We start from the raw sequence: 26,321 nt of genomic DNA, 5'->3' as shown, positions 1-26,321 counted from the left end.
GGTGCTCCAAAGTCTCTACTTTCTTAGAATTTCAAGGAGATTTGGTATGTCATTTAAGAATCTGACAAACTTTGAGGTACAGTGAAAAGCATTTTGACTAGTTGTATCACAGCCTGGTATGGAAATTACAAGCACAGGAATAGAAAGCAATGGACTCAGCCAGTTCCACCAGAAGCACAGGTCTCCCCATTTACAAAAGGGTTTTAAGACTACTAGGGCTGAAATCCACAGTAACAGCCTTGGGTACCTCAGTAAACAGCATTGTTTTAAGCTGTTTAAAAAAATCTTTGATACTCAAAATTGGACTGCAGAATTGAGTCGTAAGTGCAGTTGCATGGAGGTGGGGAAGATGAGCCAGTCTACAGGCACGTCTGAAACACAGGAGGCCTTACACCTCCACTCCAGACTATCCTGCTCTCTGGAAAATAAAATTGAAGACTTCAGAGAAAGATTGCAGCATCAGAGGCTCTTTAGGGACTGCAGTATACTTTGCTTCATGGAAACGTGGCTCACTGTTCCCATTTTGAATGCAGCACTGCAGCCCAATGGCTTAACCATTCTCCACAAACACAATACAACTCAGTCTATTAAAGGTAGAGGAGGTGGAGTATGCTTAATGATTAACTCATTATAGTGCACAGATGTGATGGTTCTGTCTCAATCCTGCTCACCAAACCTGGAATGTCTAATGATGAAATGTTGTTCATTTAATCTGCTGAGGGAGTTTTTCTGCCATCATCCTGGTAGAGGCATACATTCCACCTCAGGCCAACATTAGGCAGGCACGGAGGAACTGAGCAATGTAATCAGCAGTCACAAAACAGCGCACCCAGATGACTTCCCTATCTTTGCGGGGGACTTCAACCTGGCCAGCTTGAAGATGTCTCTGAACAGCTACCACCAACATATCACCTGTGGAAACAGCGGAGCCAACACACTTGACCACTTGATCAAGAACACTTACCGTGCCATTCATGCCCACACATTGGAAAGTTCGATCACCTGGCTGTGTTTCTACTTGCAGCATATTGTCAGAATCTAAAGAATCCAGTACCAGTGGTGAAGACCAAGAGGGTGGAGGAGTGCTTATAGGATTGCTTTGAGTTGATGGACTGGACAATAGTCAGGAATTCATTTTCAAGCTGGCCTCATTGAAATCCTCCTCAATGATAAGGAAGGCATCTGGGTGTGCTGTCCCAGCTACTAGGAGGCAGAGCGAAGTTAAGATGGTGCTATAAGGAGACTCCTTTGCTTGCAATTTTGGAAACAGCTCTATTCTATCTTTGATATCTTTATTTTCTCCTTTCAGGGTTCTTTTGAAGTCTCTGACCTGGAGTTACACCCTGACTTCGGTTCTTTGCAGGAATGGGACCCGTTCTCGGGGTTTCAGGACCAGTCGATGTTCAGCACGCCAAGGGTTCAGCCTGAGAGCCCAGCTCGGAGTTGGAAGCCTAAGATTTTGGAGCCTCTAGAGACGGGCGGATCGAGGGTCGGTGTCACGGCAGGAGACCTGTGTGTCATTGGGGGAGTCGGAAAATCTACTGCGGTGGTGTCCAAAGACCTGGAATCTTTGAGATCTTCAGGAACAGAGCTCAGGAAAAAGAGACGTAACGGACTTTTAACATCGTAAACCAGTGAGTTGTTTGTTATGTCTCCCCTCTTGCTGTGAAACGGAGACATCTCCTTCTCCCTTATTAGGGAGAGAGAGAGCCTGTGGTATGTTGAATGCTGGGTGAAACTCAAAGTCTTTGGGGTAACTACAAGTCTGTGTCTTTTCTATTGCTTTGCTCACGCTGAGTGCTCAATGGCAGTGCCAATGCTTGCTTTTTTTTTGCTGGTGGGGGGAGGGGGGATTGTTGCTCGCTGCCGCTTACGCGCGGGAGAGGGGAGCTAGGGGGCAGGACCTTGAGGTTCTTATGTTTAACTGTCGTCCTTTCGTTGGGGCACTCTTCTGTTTTTGTGAATGGTTGCGAAGGAAAAGCATTTCAGGATGTATATTGTATACATTACTCTGCCATTAAATTTGACCTTTGAACCTTTGAACCTTTGTGACAGCTGATCACAGTGCTCAGCTCCTCCAGTGACTACCTGACATGGCCTGAGGTGGAATGTACACAGCTACCAGGATGATAGCAGAAAACTCCCTCAGCAGATAATAAGGACAACATTTGACCACTCGATGTTCCAGCTGGGGTGAACAGAACTGCCACGTCTGTGCACCACGATGAGTTAATCACAAAAGAATGCTCCACCTCCTCTGTCTTTAAAAGATTTAACTGACCTGTCTTTAAGGTGAATAGTGAAGCCATCAGGCTGCAGCACTACATCAGAAAGAACAGCGGTGAGCCACGTTTTCATGAAGTGAAGTACACAGCAGTCTCTTATGTCCCTTTGATAGTGCAATCTTGTTCTAAGATATTCAATTTTATTTTCCAGAGATCATACATTTGCCAGCAGAGTAATCAGGAGTGGGGGTCTAAAATCTTCTGCATTTCAACTGTACCTACAGATTGGTTCAGCTTCCGTGCTTCTGTTTTCTTAAAGGGGAACTGCACTCGCTACCTGAGTTTGCCATCCAGTTTCCACTGATTTTAAATATTGATCAGTTTTTTAAACATCTTAAAATGATGCTGTTTACCGAAGTACCCATAGCTGTGACTGTGGATTTCAGCTACAGTAGTCCTAAATGTTACATAAATGTTCAGTAATACTGAAATGTTACGTTTATCCAGTTACGTTATATGGCTCAGAATGTTGGACAATATCTAGCAACACAAGGAAATGAATTGAAGCAGCAGAGATGTGGTTTTTGAGGAGGATGCAAAGAATATCATGGACGAAACGAATATCTGATGAGGATGTCATGAACAGAACAAGCACAAAAAGAGAAATAATGTATGAGATCATGAAAAGGCAACGTAACTTCATTGGACATGTGATTAGGAAAGAGGAGTTAGAATGCACGGTAATTATGGGAAAGATTGAAGGGAAGAAAACAAGAGGAAGACAAAGACAAATGATGATGGAGACAGCCCCCAGAGAACTGGAAATGAATACCAATGAATTGATCCACTTGACCCAAAACAGGAGTGTGTGGGCCATGGCAGTCAAAGCTCAAACTGGGCACGGCACCTGATGATGATGATGATGATGAGTCCTAAATGGGAATACTTGATTGTTCCCTTTGGAGCTGCACACTAAGACTCATCACTTAACAGCACCATCTTAATTAGTTTATGGCAATAAACTTGAACTTGAGTAATACTGTTGGGATCCCATGAGCAATCAGGTACATATTTGTCTTCCAGAAATTTCCTGGAATCCTATTATTTTCTACTTTATTTATTTACTTTGAGAGAGATATAAATCATGGCAAAGGGCCTGACGTCCCACACCACCAAGTTCAAGAACAGCTAATATCCTTCAATCATTTGGTTCTTGAACCAACCAAAATACCCTTAGTCCCTAGTCTAACAACACTATGACTACTTTGCACTAAAATGATTCTTTTTATCTAGTTGTGTTTTCTTGTAAAAATCATATATAATTCATGTTTCACTTGTGAATGGTACTTATATGATGCTATGTGACAGTGATGCTGCTGCCAGTAATTCTTTCATGGTACCTGTACTTGTGCATATGACAGTCAACTCAGATCATTAATTTTCATCTGATAATCTCCAGTCCATTGTGACAAACATTTGTGAACAAAAGTTTACATGAGAGAATGGGGAAGTAAAACTTCAACTCTGACAAAGTACATCACCGAACGTTAGTTATGCAGGATGTTCTTGTGAAATAGGGAAAATTCTATTGTAGCATGTTAATTATTCTCCTGAATTTTCTTTACCATGCAGTTATGTATGTGGTTTCCCCTAACTGTGTACATTTTCAGGTGTCGTGAGTGAGTGCTATTCTGCAACTTAATTGAAACTCTTTGCCATTAATCATGTGGATTACGTTTATCCAAAGAGGGATCTTGCCATGAGCACCAAGAAACCTAAACCATTGACAGATTAGTCTTGAACAGTTGAAGAATGGAGTATACTTTCCCTTTTGAATCAGTTGTTCTCCCACCACAAAACATGAATACATCCTATCAGTATTTCCTGGACTCCAGCTGCTCATTTGATCCTTACATTTATGTTGTAGAGTTGTAATGTCCTCCTCTCCTAAGAGTATATATGATTGGTTCAGAGTTACTGCAAAAGGTAATGGTATACATTATTGATAATCATTAATTAATCATCATATAAAATTTATATTGACTATCAGTATGAAATATTTTGATATTACAAAATGTAGATGTGCTTAATAGTGGGGAGGGCTTTACTGTGATGGACCGGTCAGTATCCACAACTTTTTGTAGGATTTTTCATTCAAGGGCATTGATGTTTCCATGCCAGGCCATGATGCAACCAGTCAATAAAATCTCCACCATACATCTACAGAAGTTTGTCGAAGTTTTATATGTTGCGCTGAATCTTCGCAAACTTCTGAGGAGGTAGAGAGGCTATTGTGCTTTCTCCATAATGGCACTTATGTGCTGGGCACAGGACAGATCCTCTGAAATGATAGCACTGAGGAATTTAAAGTTGCTGATCCTGTCTAGCTCTGATCCTTTGATGAAAACTGACTCGTGTACCTCTGGCTTCCTCCTCCTGAAATCAATAATGAGCTCCTTGGTCTTGCTGACATTGAGTGAGAGGGTGTTGTTGTGGCATCACTTAGCCAGATTTTCAATTTCCCCCATCTACTGATTCGTTACCACATTTGATTTGATCAGCAACAGTGGTATTGTCAGCATTGGAGTTGTGCTTAGCCTCACAGTCATAAATATAAAGTGAGTAGAACAGGGGACTAAGCACACAGCCTTCTGGTGCACCTGTGCTGATGGACATTGTGGAGACGTTGCTGCCAATCCGAACTGACTGGGGTCTGCAAGTGAGGTTGTCAAGGATCCAATTGCATAAGGAGCCCAAGGACTTGAAACTTATTGATTAGTTTTGAGGGGATGATAGTGTTGAATGCTGAGAAAGAGCATAAAGAACAGTAGTCGATAAAGAGCATCCTGATGTATGTATCTTTGCTGTCCAGATGTTCCAGGGTTGAGTGAAGAGCCAATAAGATGGCATCAATGAAATTTCATCAGTTAAAAGTATCATATTTCAGTTTTTGACAGTTTTAACACAGAGAATTGATTGAAGAGTAACATTATAACTTCATTCCCAGTGGAGAGAAAAAAATTGCATTATGACAATTTTAGTAGGGCTATATTGCTATTAGCTTAGGTCTTTCATGCTAGTTTTTTGAGGATATCAGCTCCCCTTTGTTTTCCTCATTCTTTCTGGTTCTACCCTCTATCTATTGGTATGCGTCTTCCTCTGGCACTGTTCTTTAGCTGGTTACTGGATGGCTCTCTAATTTGTCATGTGACTAGAGAGGAGATGCTTAGTTCATAGTCAGGGCTCTCGCTGAATGGGGAACCAGGCTGTATCCTGTACTTTGGGGATCGTGTGATTCCTCCCATAGATGTCAGATTGTTAACCATTTTTAAGTCTACCAATATTCTTATAATAATGTTCATTGGAATGGTTGGATTAGTCCTGAGTTGGGTTTATCTATGAGCCAATTGGCAGAGGAGGGCTTTTCTCTGTGCCAATGTGTACGACTGGCTGCTCTTGAAGGTACACGGAGTGATCTCTAACTTTGCTTGTATTTATTCTTTTGCATACAAAGCTAACCAAAAGGAAAAAAAAAATGAAGGATTTATGCAGTTCAATGACACTCTGTTGACACAGATAGATTACGAGATTTTACAGGATGAGGTTCTGCAGAAGTACAAGTTCTATCACAATAGTTTTCAACAAATTATGATCCATTGAATTGTTCAAATTTCATTGACGATTGTTTCAAATAAAATTTAAGTGAGCTTGGATTTCTTAAAATTAAATTTTACATGCTTGAAAGAACATGTGGCTGCTTTAATATAATTGAGGTCAAAAGTGGAAAGTCTTTTTACAGAATGAGGCAATGCTGGTGTCGATTAACCCTGACAAGAATATTGGTAAGCTGCTTGGTTAGGGAGACTCAATAACTTCCAGTAAGTGACAAGTCCCTAAATCAATGTCTGACTTGGAGAGGAATTGTAGCACCATGTACCAGCAGACTCAGGCTAGTTAGGTGATGGAAGTTGTGAGTTTCGGCAATGGTGGAAGAAACCTTGGGGAGTTGTTGCAATAAATCTTGTACACTGGAACCATGGTGTGCTATTAGTAGAGGGTGCTAAGGGTGGAGGATAAGAAAGTTATTTTCTCTTGTTGAGTAAGTTAATGGCTGTTAAAGTGTTAGAAAATTTTTGGGTGGCAGGAGGTGAGCTAACCTCTACACTGCTTTTTTAGATTATGAGAACACTCGGTCCTTGTTTATTGTCATTTAGAAATGCATACATGCATTAGGAAATGATGCAGCCAGGTGGTTAATGTGACCAACCCAGTTAAGCAGTTAAGTTATCAGGCAATTGCAAGGATGTTAATAGTACGTGAATGAGAAGTGTCCTTGGATATTTTAAGTATGTTGCGTCTTGCTGCGTTGGAGTTCATATGTTGGACTGAGGTTTCACGTTAAGCCAAGGTTTATTAAGTTAGACCAAAAGACTTGGATGCAGAATTAGGCCATTTGGCCCATCGAGTCTGCTCCAACATTTTATTACGCAAGATCAAAAGATATAGAAGCAGAATTAGGCCATTCGAGTCTCCTTCGCCAATCATGGGGGCTGGTTGATTTTCCCTCTCCTGCTTTCACCCCATAAACCTTGATACCCTTTAAGGGACAAAAGCAAAATATTTAACAATGGTCAGTAGGTTAGGAAGGAAGCTTTGTTTTTATATCTGTGCTCCCAAATTATTCTGGGGCATGACTTTTGTCCAATCTTGTAATATTTTCTTCACTGCAGTCGTACTTCTCAGACATAGGTTAATTGGCTACTGTAAATTGCTCCTCGTGTATAGTTAGCGATAGAAACTGGGGTGGGGGGTAGTTGCTGGGAACGTGAGCAGAATAAAATGTGATAAGTACAGATTGGTGCTTGAAGGTCAGCATGGATTCAATGGGCTGAAAGGCACACTGCATGACTCTACATGTCAAAAGATGTCCTGATTCCTCTCAATTTAAATGTGCCATGGTTACAAATCTATAGTCTTCATGTGGAATTCACATGACAATTCACTATTACTTTTCTCTGTAAACCCTCTGTTCAATTGGTCCTGCTTTTCCAGTGTGACATTCCATTCTTCCTGTAGACCTTCCATCTCGAGCAATTGCAAATACTCCATTTGACAGGCACAATTGGTCAAGTGCTCCAATTCATTCTTGTTTGGAATCTTCCTAATATTAAATAGGCAACTGGATAAAAATGCTACTTTAACAAAGAGATAGTTATATTTCTTCTCAGGTTTGCAAAATCTTCTCAGGAAATTATGAAACCAAGAGATCTTTATCACAGTTAACAGAAATACCAGTTCATGTACAATCATGCATTAGCTATACAATTTTTAACTCTTAATTTACTTACTTAAGCTTTCCATCATGTTTTAGAATTATGACTGGGTAACTACTTACAAATAAAAGATCGTGGGATTTATTCCATTTCAACAGATTGTCCCTGTTGAAAATGGCTATTTCAGCCACCTGTTTGGCATGGTCAGTGGTGTCATAGTCTACTACAGCACAGTTCTAGGAAATACAGTTCTAACCTATTCAATCTTTCCTTATGAATCAGGTCCTCCAGTCCCAGCAAAATCCTTGTAATTTTTCTCTATATTCTTACAAACTTACTTACATCTTTCCTGTAGGTAGGTGACCAAAACTGCACACAATATTCCAAATTGGGCATCACCAATGTCTGGTACAACTTCAACATAACATCTCAACTCCTGTACTCAGTACTTTGATTTATAAAGACCTATTTATCAAAAGCTCCCTTTACAACCCTATCTACCTGTAATGCACTTTCAATGAATTATGGAACTATTTTCAGATCCCTTTGTTCTACTGCACTCCTCAGTTCCTTACCATTCACTGATTGGTCCTACAAAAGTGCAACACCTCACACTTGTCTGCATTAAATTCCATCTGCCATTTTTCAGTCATTTTTCCAGCTGGTTCAGAGCCAGCTGCAAGCTTTCATAATCTTCCTCGCCGTCCACTACACCCCCAATCTTGTTGTCATCCACAAATTTGCTGATCCAGTTAACCACATTATCATCCAGATCATTGATATAGATGACAAACAACAATGGGCCCAGCACTGATTCCTGTGGCACTACACTAGTCACAGGCCTCCAGCCAGAGGCAACCATCTACTACCCCTCTCTGGCTTCTCCTGCAAAGTCAATGTCCAATCTAATTTACTACCTTATCTTGAATGCCAAGCGACTGAACCTTCTTGACCAACCTCCCATGCGGCACCTTGTCAAATGCCTTGTAAAAGTCCATGCAGACAACATCCACTGCCTTGCCTTCATCAACTTTCCTGGTAAATTTAAGAGACTACTATACAGGTATATGGAGGAATTTAAGGTGGGGGGTTATATGGGAGGCAAGGTTTGAGGGTCGGCACAACATTGTGGGCTGAAGGGCCTGTACTGTGCTGTACTATTCTATGTAACTTCTCCGAAAAACTCTATAAGATTGGATAGACACAACCTACCATCCACAAAGCCATGTTGACTATCCCTAATCAGTCCCTGTCCATCCAAATACCCATATATTCAGCCCCTTAGAATACCTTCCAATAACTTTCCAACTACTGATGTCAAGCTCACCAACCTATAATTTCCTGGTTTATCTTTCGAGCCTTTCTTAAGCAGCGGAACACCATTAGCTATCCATCAATCCTCCAGTACCTCACATCTCACCAAGGATGATTTAAATATCTCTGCTATGGCCCCTTCAGTTTCTGCACTTGCCTCCCACTGAATCCAAGGGAGCACCTTGTGGGGCTCTGGGGATTTATTCACCCTAATTTGTCTCAAGACATCTAAAACCTCCTCCTCTGTAATCCATATAGAGTCCATAACCTCTTTGCTGCTTTACCTCACATTTATAGGCTCCGTATCTGTCTCTCGAGTAAATACAGATGCAAAAAATCCACTTGAGATCTCTCTATCTTTTTTGGTTCCATGCATAGATTACCATTCTGATCTTCCAGAGGTCCAGTTTCGACCCTTGCAAACCTTTGACTCTTAAAATAGGTGTAGAAGCCCTTAGGATTCTCCTTCATCCTGTCTGCTAGAGCAACCTCATGCCTTCTTTTAGCCCTCCCAATTTCTTTCATAAGAACTTTCACCATGGATAACCAGTCGCTATACACTTCTATCCCCCATCAAGAAGGCCTTAATGCTCTCTACTTGTTTCTGAAATAAAGAATCAACCATTTCCCCTCCACCACCACCCTTCTCCATCTGGGAGATCTGGTCCTCACCCTCAACAATTTTTCCTTTGGCTCCTCCCAATTTCTCCAGACTGGAGGGGTAGCCATGGGCACCCGCATGGGTCCCAGCTATGCCTGCCTATTTGTAGGCTTTGTAGAACAATCCATGTTCCAAGCCTTCCCCAGTAATGCTTCCCAACTCTTCCTATGCTACATCGATGACTACATTGGTGCTGCTTCTTGCACCCATGCTGAGCTCATCAATTTCATCAACTTTGCCTCCAACTTCCACCCTGCTCTTAAATTCACTTGGTCCATTTCTGACACATCCCTTCCTTTCTCGATCTCTCTGTCTCCATTTCTGGAGACAAGCTGTCAACCACATCTTTTATAAACCTGCTGATTCCCATGGTTATCTTGACTATACCTCTTCACCCCAAGCTCCTGCAAAAATGCTATTCCTTTTTCTCAGTTCCTTCATCTCTGCCACATCTGTTCCCAGGATGCAGCTTTCCTTTCTGGGACATCAGAGGTGTCCTCCTTCCTCAAAGAATGAGGTTTCCCTCCCTCCACACTGGATCTATCCTCACCCACATCTCCTCCATTTCTCAAACATCTACGCTCACCACATCTTCCCGCTGCCTTAACCGTGAAAGAGTTCTTCTTTTCCTTACCTACCACCCCATGAGTCTCTGCTTCCAACGCATCATTCTCTGCAACTTCCGCCATCTTCAACGGGATCCTACACCAAACATATCTTTACCTCACCCTCCTCTCTCCACTTTCCACAGGGATTGCTCTCTCCGTGATTCCCTTGTCCATTTGTCCCTCCCCACTAATCTCCTTCCCAGCAGTTATCCCTACAAGTGGCCAAAATGCTATACCTGCCCATTCACCTCCATTCAGAGTCCTAAACAGTCCTTCCAGGTGAGGCAACACTTCATATTGGAATCTGCTGGGGTCAGCTATTGTGCTCGGTGCTCCCGAAGCGACCTCCTCTACATTGGTGAGAACCATCGTAAATTGGGGGACCGCTTTGTCACGCACCCCCGCTCCATCTGCCAAAAGTGGAACTTCTTGATTGTCAAATATTTTAACTTTCATTCTCATTCCCATTCCGATATGTTGGTCCATGGTCCCCTCATGTGCCATGATGAAGCCACCCTCAAGGTAGAGGAGCAACACCTTATATTCTGTCTATGTAGCCTCCAACCTGATGGCATGAATATCGATTTCTCTTTCTGGTATAAAAAAATTTCCTTCCCCTCCCCTCTTCTTCTATTCCCCACTCTGGCCTCTTATCTCTTCTCACCTGCTTTTCATTTCCCCCCGGGTCCCTTCCTCTTTCTCTTTCTTGTATGGTCCACTCTTCTCTCCTATCAGATTCCTTCATCTCCAATCCTTTACTTTTCCTACCAGCCTGGCTTTACCTATCACCTTCTAGCTACCTTCTTTCCCATCCCCCACCTTTTTATTCTGGCATTTTCCCCTTCCATTCCAGTCCTGAAGAAAGGCCTTGGCCCTAAACTTTGACTGTTTATTCATTTCCATAGATGCTGCCTGGCCTGCTGTGTTCCTTCAGCATTTTGTGTGTGTTACTTTGGTTTTTCAGCATCTGCAGAGTTTCTTATGTTAATTCTTTCGTAAGAGTTCTCTTGCATTTATTATACTCTGTACACACCTCATTTTTTCCTACCTGCCTATACCTGCTATGCATCTCCTTTTTTCCTGAACCAGGGCCTCAATGTCTCTTGAAAACCAAGGGTCCTTAAATCTGTTAACCTTGCCTGTTATTCTGACAAGAACATACAAACTCTGTACTCTAAATTTCACTTTCGAAGGCCTTCCACTTACCAAGTGTAACCTGTCCTGTCTCATTCCTAACAGTAGATCAAGTATCACACACTCTCTCATTGGGACTTCTTGGAACTGATTAAGGAAATTTTCCTAAACACATTTGACAAAATCTATCCCATCCAGTCCTTTTTACAGTATGGGAGTCCCAATTAATATGTGGAAAGTTAAAATCACCTACAATCACAACCCTATATTTTTTGCAACGGTCTGTGATCTCGCTACATTCTCTAAATTCCTCTAAATTCCATGGACTGTTGGTTGGTCTATAATATAGCCCCATTAATGTGGACATACCTTTCTTATTCCTCAGTTCCACCCATAAAGCCCCACTAGACGAGTTCTCCAGTCTGTCCTGAGTGAGGACTGTCATGACATTTTCTCTGAATAGTAATACCACCCCCCTTCCCTGAATCCCCCCTGTTCTATCACGTCTAAAACAATGGAACCCCAGAATATTGAGCTGCCAATCCTACCCCTCCTGCAACCAAGTCTCACTAATGGCTACAATATCATAATTCCATGTGTTGATCCATCCCTGAGCTTATCTGCATTTCCTATGATACTTCTTATGTTGAAATATATGTAGTTCAGGACATAAGTCACACCATGTTCAAACTGCTGATTCCTGACTTTTTTGAGATCTTAACAACAACTGTCTCCACAACCTCTCCACTATTTGTTCTGGCACTCTAGTTTCTATCCCCCTCCCCGTGCAGTACAAGCAAACCTTCCCTATAGGATATTTGTTCCCCCCGCCCCCCAGTTTAGGTGTGAACTGTCCCTTCTGTACAGGTCTCGTCATCCCTGGAAGAGAGCCCAATGATTCAAAATCTGAAGTCCTCCCTCCTACACCAACTCCTTAGCCACATGTTAAACTGTATAATCTTCCTACTTCTGGCCTCACTGGCACGTGGCATAGGCAGCAATCCTGAGATCACAAATGTGGAAAGTGTTAGCACCTAACTCCCAGAACTCAGTTTGCAGAATCTCGTCCCTCTTCCTTCCTATATCATTGGTCCCTATATGGATCATGACCTCTGGCCTCTCACCCTCTCACTTAAGTATGCTGAGAACCCAATCTGAGATGTCCCTGACCCTAGCACCCAAGAGGCAACATACTATCCCAGAATCTCTTTCTTGTCCAGAGAACCTCCTTTCTGTTCCCCTATCTAACGAATCCCCTATCACCACAGCTGACCTCTTCTCCCCTTTCCCTTCTGAGTCACAGAGCCAGACTCAGTGCCAAAGACCTGACCACTGTGACTTTCACCTGTTAGATCATTCCCCACCCCCACCCCCATTAGTATCCAAAGTGGTATACCTGTTGTTGAGGGGGATGGCCACAGGGTTACTCTGCACTGGTTGTTTAACTGTTTTCCTCTTCCTCACTGTCACCCCAGTGTCCTGTGTCCTGCAGCTTGGGTGTAACTGCCTTCCTATATGTCCCTTAGCCTCCCACATGATGTGGAGTTCATGCAGTTCCAGCTCCAACTCCTTAACGCGGAATGTTAGAACCTGCAGCTGGATGCAGCTCTTGCAGATTAAGTCATTGGGGGACAATGGAAGTCTCCCTGCTTTCCCACATCCTGCAAGAGGAGCATTCAACTATCTTGCCTGCCACCCCTACTGCTCTAACTGTGCAATTATAAAGAAGGAAACAATAAATAAACCGAAAAAAAATCTACCTACAGCTCTTTGCCTTCTCTCACTCCAGCCTCTCCTCGCTGAAGTCTTAAGGAGCTAAAGCTTCAAATCCCCACTCTATCACTATCCACACCAACAATAGCCGCTCAAACAAAGGCTGCTCCATTTGCCCCTGTCTTTTTTTAAATTTGGTCTTACTAATGAATCCGATCTCTGATTGGCCGCTATTGAAATGCCGAAACTCCCGCGAAGCGCTGCTTTTTAATGCACACTCGCCGACTGAGTGAGTCACCTCTTCTCTCACTCCCGATCTCTGGTCGCTGTTCAAATGCCGAAACTCCCGCGAAGCGCTGCTGTTTAATGTGCATTCGCCAACCTGTGTGAGTCACCTCTTTAACCCTAGTCTAATCACAGGATAAATTATAATGACCAATTAACCTACTAACCAGTATGTATTTGGACTGTGGGAAGAAAGACACATTCTTCATGGGAAGGACATACAAACTTTCTTACAGAGGATGCCAGAATTGAACCCTGAACTCCGATGCCCCAAGCTGTAATAATGTCGCACTAACGGCTACACCGCCATAGCACCCATCTTGTGCAGTTTTCCTCTGTATGTTGTGGCTTCTTCCAACAGTACGTCAACTGTATAGCTGTGTTTTAGAATTGCAGTTGTGTAGCTATCAATAAATAAATGCAAGTTCGTGGCAAAAAGGATCAAAAGGGAGTTGCTATGCATGTAAAGGGAGAATAGGGTGTCCAGGGGAATGAGACTAATTGCATTGTACTACTGGGAGCTGGAATGGACCAACACGTGCAGAGTGCTGGAGCATCTATGGAGAGTTCAAAGTTCATAGTTCAAAGCAAATTTATCATCAAAGTGCATTTGTGTCACCCTGAGATTCATTTTCTTGTGGGCACACTTAGTAAATCCAAGAAAACTAATAGAATCACTGAAAGACCACAGCCAAAAGGACAGACAAACAACCAACATGCAAAGGACAACAAACTGTGAAACTACAAATGAGAAAAATAGGCAATAAGGGAAGAACATGAGATAAAGGGTGTTTGAACATTTGTGGTGGATTCTGTACGTAGTGAAAGAGTTCAGTGATTGGGCGAGTGAGGTTGAGTGAAGTCATCCCCTCTGGTTTAAGAGTCTGATGGCTGAAGGGTAATAACTGTTCCTGAATCTAGTGGTGTGGGTCCTGAGGCTCTAGTACCTCCTTATGATGGCAGCAGTGAGAAGAGAGCACGGCCTGGGTGGTGGGGGTCCCTGATGATGGATGCTGCTTTCCTGCAACAACGCTCCATGTAGATATTCTCAATGGATGGGAAGGCTTTACCTGTAAAATTCACAGGCTTTACCTGTGAATTTTTGTAGGATTTTCTGTTCAAGGGAACTATTGTTTGCATACCAGGCTGTGATGCAGCTTGTCAAAATAGTTTCCACTACACATCTATAGAAGTTTGTCAGAGTTTTAGATCGCATGCCAAATCTTCACAAACTCCTAAGAAAGTAGAGGCACTGCCCTGCTTTCTTCATAATGGCACTTATGTGCTGGGCTCAGGGCAGGTCCTCTGAAATAACACCGAGGAATTTAAAGTTGCTGACCCTCTCCACCTCTGATCCCCTGATGAGGACTAGCTCATGGACCTCTGGCTTCCTCCTCCTGAAGTCAATAATCAGATTAGTCCAGAGGAATAAACAATTGGTGTTTTGGGCCGAGATCCTCCATCAGGACTTTAAAAGGGTGTCGGCCCGAAACATCAAATGTTTGTTCCTCTCCACAGACACTGCTTGACCTGCTGAGATCTTCCAGCAGCTTGTGTGTGTCGCTTTGGATTTTCGGCATGTGCAGTATCTTTTGTGTTTATGATTTGCTGGAGTGGACGAAGTGGATTGATAGCCTCCTTCTGTAGTGTTACGTAAGGTAGAAAATCACATAAAATCCATCAACATTAAGAAAAGATGCAATAGATATGACATGATATCGCTTTTAACTCTTTTAACTCAGGTGGTGTTTATAGTTTTATATTATATCCATCAGCGCAAAGGAATAATAACAGCCCACAAACAATAAATTTCTGTCTATGAGACTGATTTTTATTATGAATTGTTAAGCAAAATGAAAGTACAGTATATAGTAGGCAAATATTAGAAGTCTGCTGCATAATGTTTATTTATAATTGCTATTGCTGTACTGACAAAATTGTAAGCTAAATATAAATTCAGTTTTTATATGCCTTAACATTCAGATATTTGATATGCCATTTACTTTCTTGTTTCATGCTGATATCCAGAATACAGTCATATATTTAAGGAAACTATTCAAAATGAAGTCAACACTTTATAGAAATATACATTTTGGAAGTTTATATTCTGTTGAAAAAATACATACTGCAAACATGAAACAACTCTTTTCATTCTGCATCAGCCCTTTTGCATTCAGGTGTGACAGTATTTGAAGAAAATTGCAGTTTCGTTTCACAAATACACCTTTAAAGAGGAAGTTATAAGTTGCATGACTTTCAAAGCAAAAGGAAGAATGTCTCTAAATATGTGGATTGGCAGAAAATGAGGATATATCATTGAAAGAAACAACAAATTTGTGGAAAAATGAATTTGGTAAGCTTTCCTGAGTAAAGAAATTGCAGAAATGCTGAAAAGCATAATGAGTGATTGACTTACTGAGATGGAACATGTTAAATGGTCAAAAACCATTTATCTCTTCACTCTCAATCACATGCTCTAAGGATCACACACTGTTACTAACTACCGGTACGCATTTGGATCTCAGGTGTACAGTATAATGTCCAATTTCTAAAGTATGGTACTTGGAAAGTTTTTATACTTATTCCAAAATATGTCATACCAAAATATTTTAATTGCAGATTTCCAAGTGTCATTTAAAAACAGCAGATGTGTTTATAGAATCCAAGCTAATCAATAATTGGTACATTAACCATGATATTGTATTGTATAGTAACTATGAGAATTTAATACATTTGTATAAAATGCTATTTCTACTAATTGAACAGAGTCAATGACCCTTATATTTCAAACAAGCATTTATTATAATCACAGACAGTACTTCATATAAATGTTTAAATGTTAAGAGTTTATATTTTAATACATATGATATATTTCTGTGGTCATTAACTATCAGAAAGTTGAAAGTTTTTTTCATCGGTTTGTAAAATATTACTTATCAATCTCCAATAATTTTACTTATGGGCAAACAAATCTAAATAGGAACAAAAGGCAGAGGCTATTTAAATCAGAAAGCACAGACATAACCCATTTTAAGGTTATACATTTTGCCTTTGTATTTGAAATTGGTTTGTCCACATTTACAATGGACATTGGCCAGGTGGATTTGTTTTGCTCTTTATGAGTTCGTTCTTGCCAGTGGTGACTCTATAGCACCTCTGTTGGCAGGAATATGCAATTACAGTACTACTAAATTTATAACAGTAAATCTAGTGATAATATTGCATATATAATTACTTTAATATACTGATAAATGCAAAAAGCCCTTGTATATTACTGCATAGTGTTAAAAAATTATAGTGTAGGACTGCTTTTCAGTAAAATTGTATACTGTTAGAAATTCCTTGATGAACTGCAAAATCTCCTTTCCAAAGTTCAAGGTGTTACTTATGCAACTCATCAACTATCTTCTATTACTTATAAGCAGCTGCTACAGCAGGTAAATGCAATAAGTATATGAATTCTTAAAATTAATTTTTATTATTATACAATAGTGATGCAGCTTTAATGCTTGTGTCATGCAAGACTCTACAACTCTGCCTGCTAATCTGGTTACTGCGTGTAAAAGCAAATTACTGAAAGCTGGAAAGGTAAAATGTATCCAGTAATTGATTTATCTGCTATGCATGGATGCAAAAGATATTTCATTTTATATAGACAAAAGCACTGATGTCATACAAAGTCTCTTTTTTCACCCATTGGCAAGAGCAACATTTCATTCTACTTTTATCATGTTCCATTGCCATAGCTATAACAAAGCACGTTAACCTTCTGAATCGTTCCCCATTCTCTGGCCTTCTTTTCACATCCTTACTGGACCAAGTTTAACCCTTCTAAATAACAAGGCTTAATGTTATCTTTTCCCTGCCTCGGTTATAATATGAATAAAATACTTTTTACCTTTTAAACCTTCCATTATACAGGTATATTCTTTTGTCCAAAGCAGAAACTAATTGCATAAACTTTAGGTATCCTCTTGATTACAATTCTCCACTTCACTTTGGAATTAATATTTCTCACACACTTAGTTCTGAACACACTTTACATTTGATCCTTGGCCTAGATTTTGCTGGGTTTTGCCAAAAGTTACACAGAAAACCATCAGCATTCCTCAGCATATCCACTATCAGGTTCGGGGATTCAGAAATCTTTATTTAAATGCTGAAAACTGCTGCAGGATCCATAAGCCCATTTATTTGAAAGGGATCTGTGGAAGATATGGATAAGGTTACAATGTTTCTTTTTGAATTGGTTTAATGATTTAATTATTCAAAACTATTTGGAAGTTAGCTTATCTGCCTTTCTAAACTTCAGTGGTCATTTTTTATTTGTTTCAGTTTATTTTTTCAAGATGTCTGAAGTTCAGATACACTATAAAACAGTTTTGACAGCCAACAGAATTGGAGCATAGCCAAATGAAGAAGACTTGATGGGCAGGGCTTATTCTGGCTCACCCATGTGACTTAAATATGTCACATCACATCTTGGTGTGACCCTGAGTTTAGTCCCTTGAGCTGGTGAAATTGACCTTTAGGATCTAGGGGAGGGTTGGCAATTCCAAGTGGTGAGTGAAGGTCATAGGTCCCACTCAGGAAAATCTAGCTTATTATTTAATGTACTCATAATGTAACTTATAAAGTCATAAGTACATTTTTAAACGGCTGTTTCCCAAAAGTGATTTGACTGGGAAATGAAATCCTGTTCAGTATTCTAGTGATGAAATGACAAACAGCTTGCTTTATCTCATCAATGAAATGCTTACTGGCAGTGTCCTTAGATTAACTAAGACAAGAGGGTAACGAAGTTGTGCAATATAAATTTCTTAATGCATTCAAACTTTATGATCTACTGTTCCAAAAACATTTCACTCCTTCCTTTCTATTTGCCTCAGCCAACTAGCAAGAGCCAATTGACATCTCTTCCACTAAATAGTCATTACTCAATTCTCCTTTTCTGCAGCAGGTGTTCGGTCTCATTATCTGGATCCTCCTCCAGTGATTCCTCATGGATTTCTTCAATAAGGAGGTCGGTGTGGTCTTCATCTTCTGCAGTATGATCTTCTCCCTGACCTTCCATCATCTCCACCTCTTGCACCACCACATCTCCATCTCTCATCTTTTTAACCCAGAATGTAAATGGTGGGATCCTGTAGACAGTTGTTCGACACCGCGCTGGTTTTTGATGATTTGGTGTGAAGGACTTCCTCAGCCTTGATCTGGAGTCCCTAATCTTCTCCCTTCGCTCCTGTGTTACTATCTTGCTGCCGAGCTTGTTCATTTTCTTTTCAAGTGTAGTCTTTGTCTTTTGCAGATTTTCCCTCGTTGCTTGCCTGGTCCTCTCCATATTCTCCTTTGTTCTTATCCGAGTCCTCTGCAGATTTTCCCTTGTCCTTTGCTTGGCCTTTTCCATGGATTCCTTGGAGAATGCTTTCTTGAAGTCATCCATTCGCTTCAGGCTGCTCTTCTTCAGACGAACAGCTGTTGTTTCCTCTTCAATGACTTCGAGTTCAATTTCTTCATCAGAGGAGAGCGAGATGGCTTCACCTTCAGGTTTCTGCTCATTAGACACAACCTCTTTTCCTTCCTCACTTTCCTCAGGTGCTTTCAGACTTTCTTTTACAGACTTCCCAAGGCTCAACTTCGCAGGCATTGGCATTTCATCCTGAAAAATACAAAATGCACCATTATGATTTTTTGACTAAATTCATTTAAACATATTCAGACATTGTATTTGGTTATATATTTTTGTAATTAGCTGCATGAGTACTGAGTGAGTACCTTTCATTCAGATTAGCTTATGTTCATAGACACCAGGGAGCAATAAAACTCCTTGTTCACATGTTACTCACAGAATAAATAGTATACATGATAATATTAAATACAATGAATAACACAAAGTAGCAGAATTGTGCAAAGATTGATAGGGAATATTCTACTACACTTGAACCAATGGTCCAATAACTTGACCTGCAATATCTTATGCTCTACCTCAAAATCAAAACAATAACAATGCGTTATTTGTGTCAAAGCAAATCAGCGAGGGTTATGCTGGGCAGCCTGCAAATGTTGCCATGCTTCTAGCGCCAACATACCAACTGCGGCAGGAATCAAACCTGAATGCTGATTGTCAGTGCTGTTAATGTGTTACTCTAACCGCTATATTACCATGCCACCCAACGTGATCACAACAATTTTAACTCGTAGATGAGAGACCTACACCTTGCCAGCATTATGCACTCTTCTGGCTATTGGGCGTGTACCAACAATGCAAGGAGCAACACAATTATTACAGTGAAACAGCTGCCCAGAATATAGGACCCATACAAGACTGAGAATGTGTCTCTCCAATGGTGCTAGAAAATAACCAGCAAACTGAATATCATTCTTGGAGGTCCCCAAAAATCCCATGACAGCATAATGTTTTACAGTGCCAGTGACTGGGGCTTAATTCCCACTGCTGTTTATACATTCTCCGTGACTGCGTGTGCTTTGATTTCCTTCCACGTTCCAACAACGTATGAGTTAGTAAATTGTGGGCATGCTATGTGAGCGATGGTTGCGGGCTGCCCCCAGCACATCCATATGTTGGTCACTGATGTAAAAAAAATGACAGTCTATTTCACTGTATGTTTCAATGTGACAAATAAGGCTAATCTTTTAACTTTAATCTTTATAAGAAAAGGCAGACTATGCCCAAGCAGAATCATCAGTCTCTTATGACTTTCTTCCAGCATTTCAACATTAGTCAAACACTTTGACAGCTAATAGCTGACTTGCAACTTTATTGTCCAAGATGTATTTGGTCGAAGGACTGACCACTGAATCTCAGGATTCTAGCCTTCTGCCAACAATGCAAATATTGGAACATATTGAATGTGATATGGAAAATGTACCTCGTCATTGAACAGAGGGGGCATCGAGGATGTTCCAAGTTATCGAGAAGAGCAGTCAATGAGCTATGTTGCAACTTCCTTCCCTGAACTTGCATTTCATGGGGTAGTGAAGTAGTTCTCAAAATTATTCAGACAACAGACCTCTAAACCTCAATGTATTCCTTTCACCTTCACCTTATCTGCTGTTGCTTGTCACCACCACACAAAAGAAGAAACATGAATCACTTAGATAGAAGAGATCATTCAGCCATCAGGTCTGTCAGGTCAAATTAAAATAATCTTGTCAGTGCATTGCCCAGCCCTGCAAATCATTCTATCTTGACTTCCAATCCAATTCCCTTAAGAAGGCATTGTTTAATCTTGTTTTCACCATCATACAATAATTAATGTCACATCATAAATGACTTCTATGTAAATTTCTTTTTCTTAAATCCCCCTTGTATTTTTTGCTCAAAATTTTAACCTGTTCCCTCTGCTTCAATCATTTGTTAATAGGATCAGTCTCCTTCCATCTAAAACAATCATGTTCTTGCACACCTGAAAAAGAAATTAACCAGCAAATGATTCACTGCAGTCAACAAAAATGCCTTTCTCGTGCATTTATTTCAGCTGCCTGAATTAACTGTCTCATAATCATGAAAAGAAAGTACAATATAACTCAGGAATTCCTGATGCTTGATCAGTAGGACAAGCAGACGTTCAGCATGGGGAGCTGAATTCACTGAACACACTGAACAAATTGCATAGTAGCAGCCCTGGCTTTGCAGTTAAAACCCCATTGCTAACTCGGGAGGAATGTGTTCAAGATCCATTCCAGAGAAATGAGCAGATATCCTATCTAGGGTGACATTTCAGTGTAGTAGCCCTGAAGGTGTCAGTTTTCAAGTGACACATTAAACTGAAGTCCTGTTTATCTCTTGTGCTGTGTGAGTATTCAAAATAGACCAGTAGAGTTCTCAGGTCCTGTGGATTATTTCTAACTTACCCAATGCCACCAATAACATATTAACTGGTCACTACTCTCATTGCTATTTTATATTCATATTTCAGTTTTCCTTCTTATAAGACAGTATCCATTATTCAGGACCTCCATCACCCAGGGCATGCCCTTTTCTCATTGCTACCATCAGGTAGGAGGTACGGAGGCCTGAAGGCACACACTCAGCGATTCAGGAACAGCTTCTTCCCCTGTGCCATCTGATTCCTAAATGGACATTGAACCCGTGAACACTACCTCACCTTTTTAATACATATCATTTCTGTTTTTGTATGCTTTTTAATCTATTCATTATACCTATACTGCAATTGATTGATTGATTGTTTATTATTTTTTTCTTCTTCTATACTGTTGCTACTAAGTTTACAAATTTCACGACACATGCTGGTGATAATAAACCTGAGTCTGATTCTGATTTTGATTTAAACAGCAGATGGAGGGAGGATATTGAGTGAAAATTGTACAGTTTTAAATGCTTATTTTCACTGAAATCTCAGGGCACGTGAAATATGGTTCTTTGCAATCAGAGTCTACATTAATGCTCTTTCTTTCATGATGTAGCATAAAGTAAAAGCATCAGACAAAATCTCTGACCTTCATCAACTATAAATAGTGTGTGATACAGGGAGTCTGAAATAAATCTTCAAGGAGATTTACAAAATACAGCAATTTCCACACAATTTGGGGTGGGATTTTCCCTAGAGTAGGCAAGACCAGATTTACTGCCAATGACGGTGTCATACTGATGGGGAAATCCTACCCCCATCTGCATTTGATCAAACTGTTTTAGAACATCTGCGTGCAAAGATGCTGTGTTTTATACTGTACTTGAACCTCTAATTTGGCAGCAAGAGGAATTGGATTTGCGGGCTCAGTTGTATTCAACTACACGTGTTGCACAGACTGACCAGAAGTCTTCAAAGCAGTTGGCTTAACTTTTACCCAAATGGAAAGGGGCCTCACAGTTCATCCTGCAAATATTCTGTGCGAGAAGGACTGTATTGCATCATTTTTAAATTTCCACTTCCTGTATCCATATTAACTGAGTTACCCAGAACCTGTGATAGAGGAGATTCCCCAACTGTGACATCATTACATTTTTCGCATTGTTTATATTGGCCAGGATGTCCACCTTGATCTCCAGCATGAGCAAGAAGGAACCCACTGCCACTGAGGCAACAAAATAGCATGGAGCCCATTTACAGGACAGTGGGACCTTTACTTTTGTGGAAAGAAAAGTTTGCATTTCCGCACGAAAGCTACAGAAGAAACCAAAACACCCACCTTGTAGTTAATTAAGTGCCTCCGAAGTGTAGTCACTTTTGAAAAAGAATAAGAATTACACCCAATTTATGCACAGCAAGCAATGACAAACAATTACCTGATATTAGACACATAATCTGCTTTTAATGATGTTAAGTGATTCCTAGACTCCTAAACCTGGTACACAATACCTCTCTTTGCAACTGCATTCTTGTTTCCCGAACAGACCACAATCAATAAGGATAGGCAGTAACACCTCCTCCACAATTATCCTCAATAGTGGTGCTCACAAAGCTCCTCAGCCCCCTACACTTCCCCCTCTACACTCAGGACTGTGCTGCAGGATTCTACTCCAATTCCACCTATAAGTTTGCAGGTGACAGCACTGTTGTAGGCCAAATCTCAAATGACAATGAATTGTGGTACAGGAAGGAGATAGAGTGCCCAGTATCATGGTATCATGACAACAACCATTCCCTCAGTGTCATTAAAACAAAAGAGCTGGTCTATGACTCCAGGAAGGGGAGTGGTGCACAATCTCCTGTTAACATCAATGATAATGAGGTCAAAACAGTTGAGGGCTTCAAGCTCTTAGAACATCACCAAAGGCATGTCCTGGTCCAACCACATTGATGCCACAGCCAAGAAAGCTCACCAGCACCCTTATTTCCTCAGGAGGCTAAATAAATTTGGTATGTCCTTTCTGACTCTTCTCAATTTTATCGATGCATCACAGGAAGCATCTTATCCCAATGCATCACAACTTGATATGGCAACTGCTCTACCCATGACTGCAAAAGACTGCAGGGAGTTATGGACTCATCTCAGCATATCAGAGAACACAACCTCCCTCCATGGACTTTACACTTCTCCTTACCTTGGTAAAGTAGCCTGCATAATCAAAGACCCCACCTACCTTGGACATTCTCTCTTCTTCCCTCACCTCCTATCAGGCAGAAGACACAAAAGCCTGAAAGCTTGTACCATCAGGTTCAAGGACTGCTTCTATTCTGTTGCTATAAGACTATTGGATGGTTTCCTAGTATGATAAGATGGACACTTGACCTCACAGTGGGTCTTCTTATTGTCTGCCTGCACTATATGTTCTTTGTAACTGAAACACTTTATTCTGCGTTCTACTATTGTTTCACTTTGTACTACCTTGATACATTGGTGCAATGAATTGATCTGTAGAAACGGTGTGCGAGACAAGTTTTCCACTGTACTTCAGGACATGTGACAACAATAAACCAATTTACCAATTTAATTGAAGGATAAATTGACAAAATTGTGCTATTGTATCTTTGACATTTAATTGAGACAGCAGAAGAACCAGCTTAATAGCTAATCCAAGGGAATCTCTGAAAGTATAGCACTCCCTCAGTGGTGTACAGAAACATCAGCCAAGATTTCTGTGTTCAGGTCTTTAGAATGGAAACCTTCTGATTCATGGCAGAATGAAAGTCCTACAAAGCTGAGTGAGTACTTTCATGGTAACTGAGGGAGATGAGATGGCAATGGTCTTTGTAAATGGATGGAGACCATTTATAGCCTTAACCTCTAAAAAATTTCACCAACCATGGGTCTTGCCACCAGTATCAAAGGGTCCACCACAACTTCTGATTTTCCTGGTACCAGTGGATATTGAGCTGAGTAATGCCAGGAGGCAGAGACTTTGCATTGGAATTTCTTTTCATATTCATTTTAAGATGTAGGCAGCACCAGCTTTTATTAACCTAATCTAATTCCCTGTGAGAAGGTGGAGCAATTGAGGTAATGAGCCTTCTTGAGTCGCAACCTCTGTAATATTGGCTAGTGGTTCCAAGAGTTAGATCCAGCAATTATGCACATATCTGTTGCAAGTACATGACTCTGGCCTGTGAGTATCTCTGGAATCTAGGGGTGAGTGGGAAGAACAAACTTATACTGCCAGCTGTGTATTCTGATAGCTAACACTCCAGCAAGCTACAGTGGAGCTCTCTGCTTGCCTAATTCTTAATGTTGAGTCTATCTAATTTGGAATTGTTTGAATGCAATACAAAAACCCTTGAAAACTGAGCTGTTTTGTAGATACAACTATTCTTAATTTCCACCAAGATGGAATTACACTGCAACCATCTGAGGAACCAATCTGGAATCATTAAGGACCTCCATCACCCAGGACATAACCTCTTCTCATTGCTACCATCAGGGAGGGGATACAGGAACCTGAAGACACGCACTCAATGTTTTAGGAAAAGCTTCTTCCCTGCCACCATCAGATTTCTGAACAGACAATGAACCTATGAACACTACCTCACTAATTTTTTGCTCTCTATTTGCACTATTTATTTATTTTAATATAGACATATATCTTATTGTAATTTATAGTTTGTTTTTATGTACTACAATGTACTGATGCCACAAAACAACAAATTTCACAACATATGACTCTGATTCTGGATAAGTTCCTCTGCGTCTCGTATACTCTGGAGTCAGGCTGAGATCTGACTCCTTTGCACTTACTGTGAAATATGAAAGTGACGGGATAATTACAAATGTTCTTGCAGATGTTTGCGTTTTAAGAATATTATTTAATTATTTTAAAATTGCAGATGTTTAAAATTCTTAAAGATTATTTTACTACTTAGCTATCTGTTGTGTTGTGCCTTCAGTCTAAAGCTATAGCTCTGCTACATCCAGAACAATTACAATTGCAAGGTCTTTGAATAGCTTACTGGTGCCCTCTGATGACAACCACTGTGTACTTCACAGCACAAACACAAAAAGATAGGGTCAAGAAGCTTCTCATCCAAAGACTCGTATGGCAGGGCTGTTTTCCAGTTTGTTTTGTGAACAATTTTTGATTTTTATTTTGGCAGACAAGATGGAAATGGTTGCATAATATTTCAAAGATTTTGGCTCTGATGTTAATACAACAGCAATTATGGTGGATCATTTAATGTCAAGATCCAGAAGTGACGTTTAAAGTTTGGATTTAATCGCTATACTGATCATTGAGAAAATACCGGGATCATTCCATGCACTCTCCAGAAATAATTGAAGGCTTTAGTGAAATATATAGATGAAGAGTGTGTGAAGGATTCAATTCATAAGTGAGTGTGGAACAATCATGAAGTGAAATGTTGGAATGTCCACAACTGAGGGTTTTTAAAGGTTTTAAAGATTTCTCCATAAAAGGCATAAACAAGCACTGATATTGCAATCAGTGTCTGTGTGGCAGCAAAGTACCAGGGGTAGGGAATGTGAAATATCTATGCTTGCATAAAGCCAAAAGTAGGTTGGAAAATTACTTTTAATGCTCCATGTGGTTGAGAAGAGCCAATTTTAAACCTGTTGGTTAAACTTAAAACTCACACAAAAGCTGTTGTTGGAAGTAGAACCTCAGGGGATTATAATAAAAGGTAATATAATATCTTCTTAGGGATTAAGTCAATGATACAGGCAGAAGCCTTGGCCACAACACCTAAATGTGACAACTTAGAAGGAATAGTGATTAAGGGAGCCTCCCCAATGTTACCTGATACTTAGGAAACTCCTTTCCAAATATTTAGGCTAAACATTGGAAGGAATTCGAAGCTCTGATTCAATTCAAATAAAAACATCACATTTCTATAGTGCACTGAATCCATCCTGGTGTTTTGCATGGAATTATGTGGAATTTGCTTCACAGTAACTTTCCATTTGGCCCAATCTATGCTGGTGTTTACACTCACGTATCCTTCCATCCTTCTTCACCTCATCTCTTCTGTCTTTGTCATAGAATCACAGAATAGCTACGATAAAAGAGAAGGCCATTCAGTGTGTTGAGTTCATACAGTTCTACATAATGTAGCTAATCCCACTTCTCAGTCCTCTCTCCACAGCACTTTCTGATATTGGTTCAGCTTTCTTTTGTACGCAGCAATTGAACCTGCCTCCACTAATACCTTTGGCAGAGCGATTGCTGTTTAAATGT

The 26,321-nt window shown here is 40.5% G+C and overlaps 1 protein-coding gene and 1 long non-coding RNA gene across 2 annotated transcripts in view; one reads left to right on the top strand and one right to left on the bottom strand.

Annotated features, from left to right (window-relative positions):
- The first annotated feature begins 1,372 nt into the window (after positions 1–1,372).
- LOC140191927 (uncharacterized) lies at positions 1,373–4,505 on the top strand. Its single transcript, XR_011883962.1, has 3 exons — positions 1,373–1,634; positions 2,056–2,341; positions 2,437–4,505. It is a non-coding gene; the product is annotated as an uncharacterized lncRNA (long non-coding RNA).
- A 10,782-nt stretch (positions 4,506–15,287) lies between these two features.
- The window catches only part of LOC140191926 (caveolae-associated protein 1-like), a 55,169-nt gene continuing 44,135 nt past the window's right edge, over positions 15,288–26,321 (bottom strand). The window contains exon 2 of the mRNA XM_072249810.1: positions 15,288–18,872. Coding sequence (XP_072105911.1) covers positions 18,147–18,872 — 726 coding nt within the window. The 3' untranslated portion in view covers positions 15,288–18,146. The remainder of the gene's footprint in view (positions 18,873–26,321) is intronic.

This window comes from Mobula birostris, chromosome X (genome assembly GCF_030028105.1).
Source record: "Mobula birostris isolate sMobBir1 chromosome X, sMobBir1.hap1, whole genome shotgun sequence".
Classification (NCBI taxonomy): domain Eukaryota; kingdom Metazoa; phylum Chordata; class Chondrichthyes; order Myliobatiformes; family Myliobatidae; genus Mobula; species Mobula birostris.
This window is presented reverse-complemented; position numbering and strand designations above follow the sequence as displayed.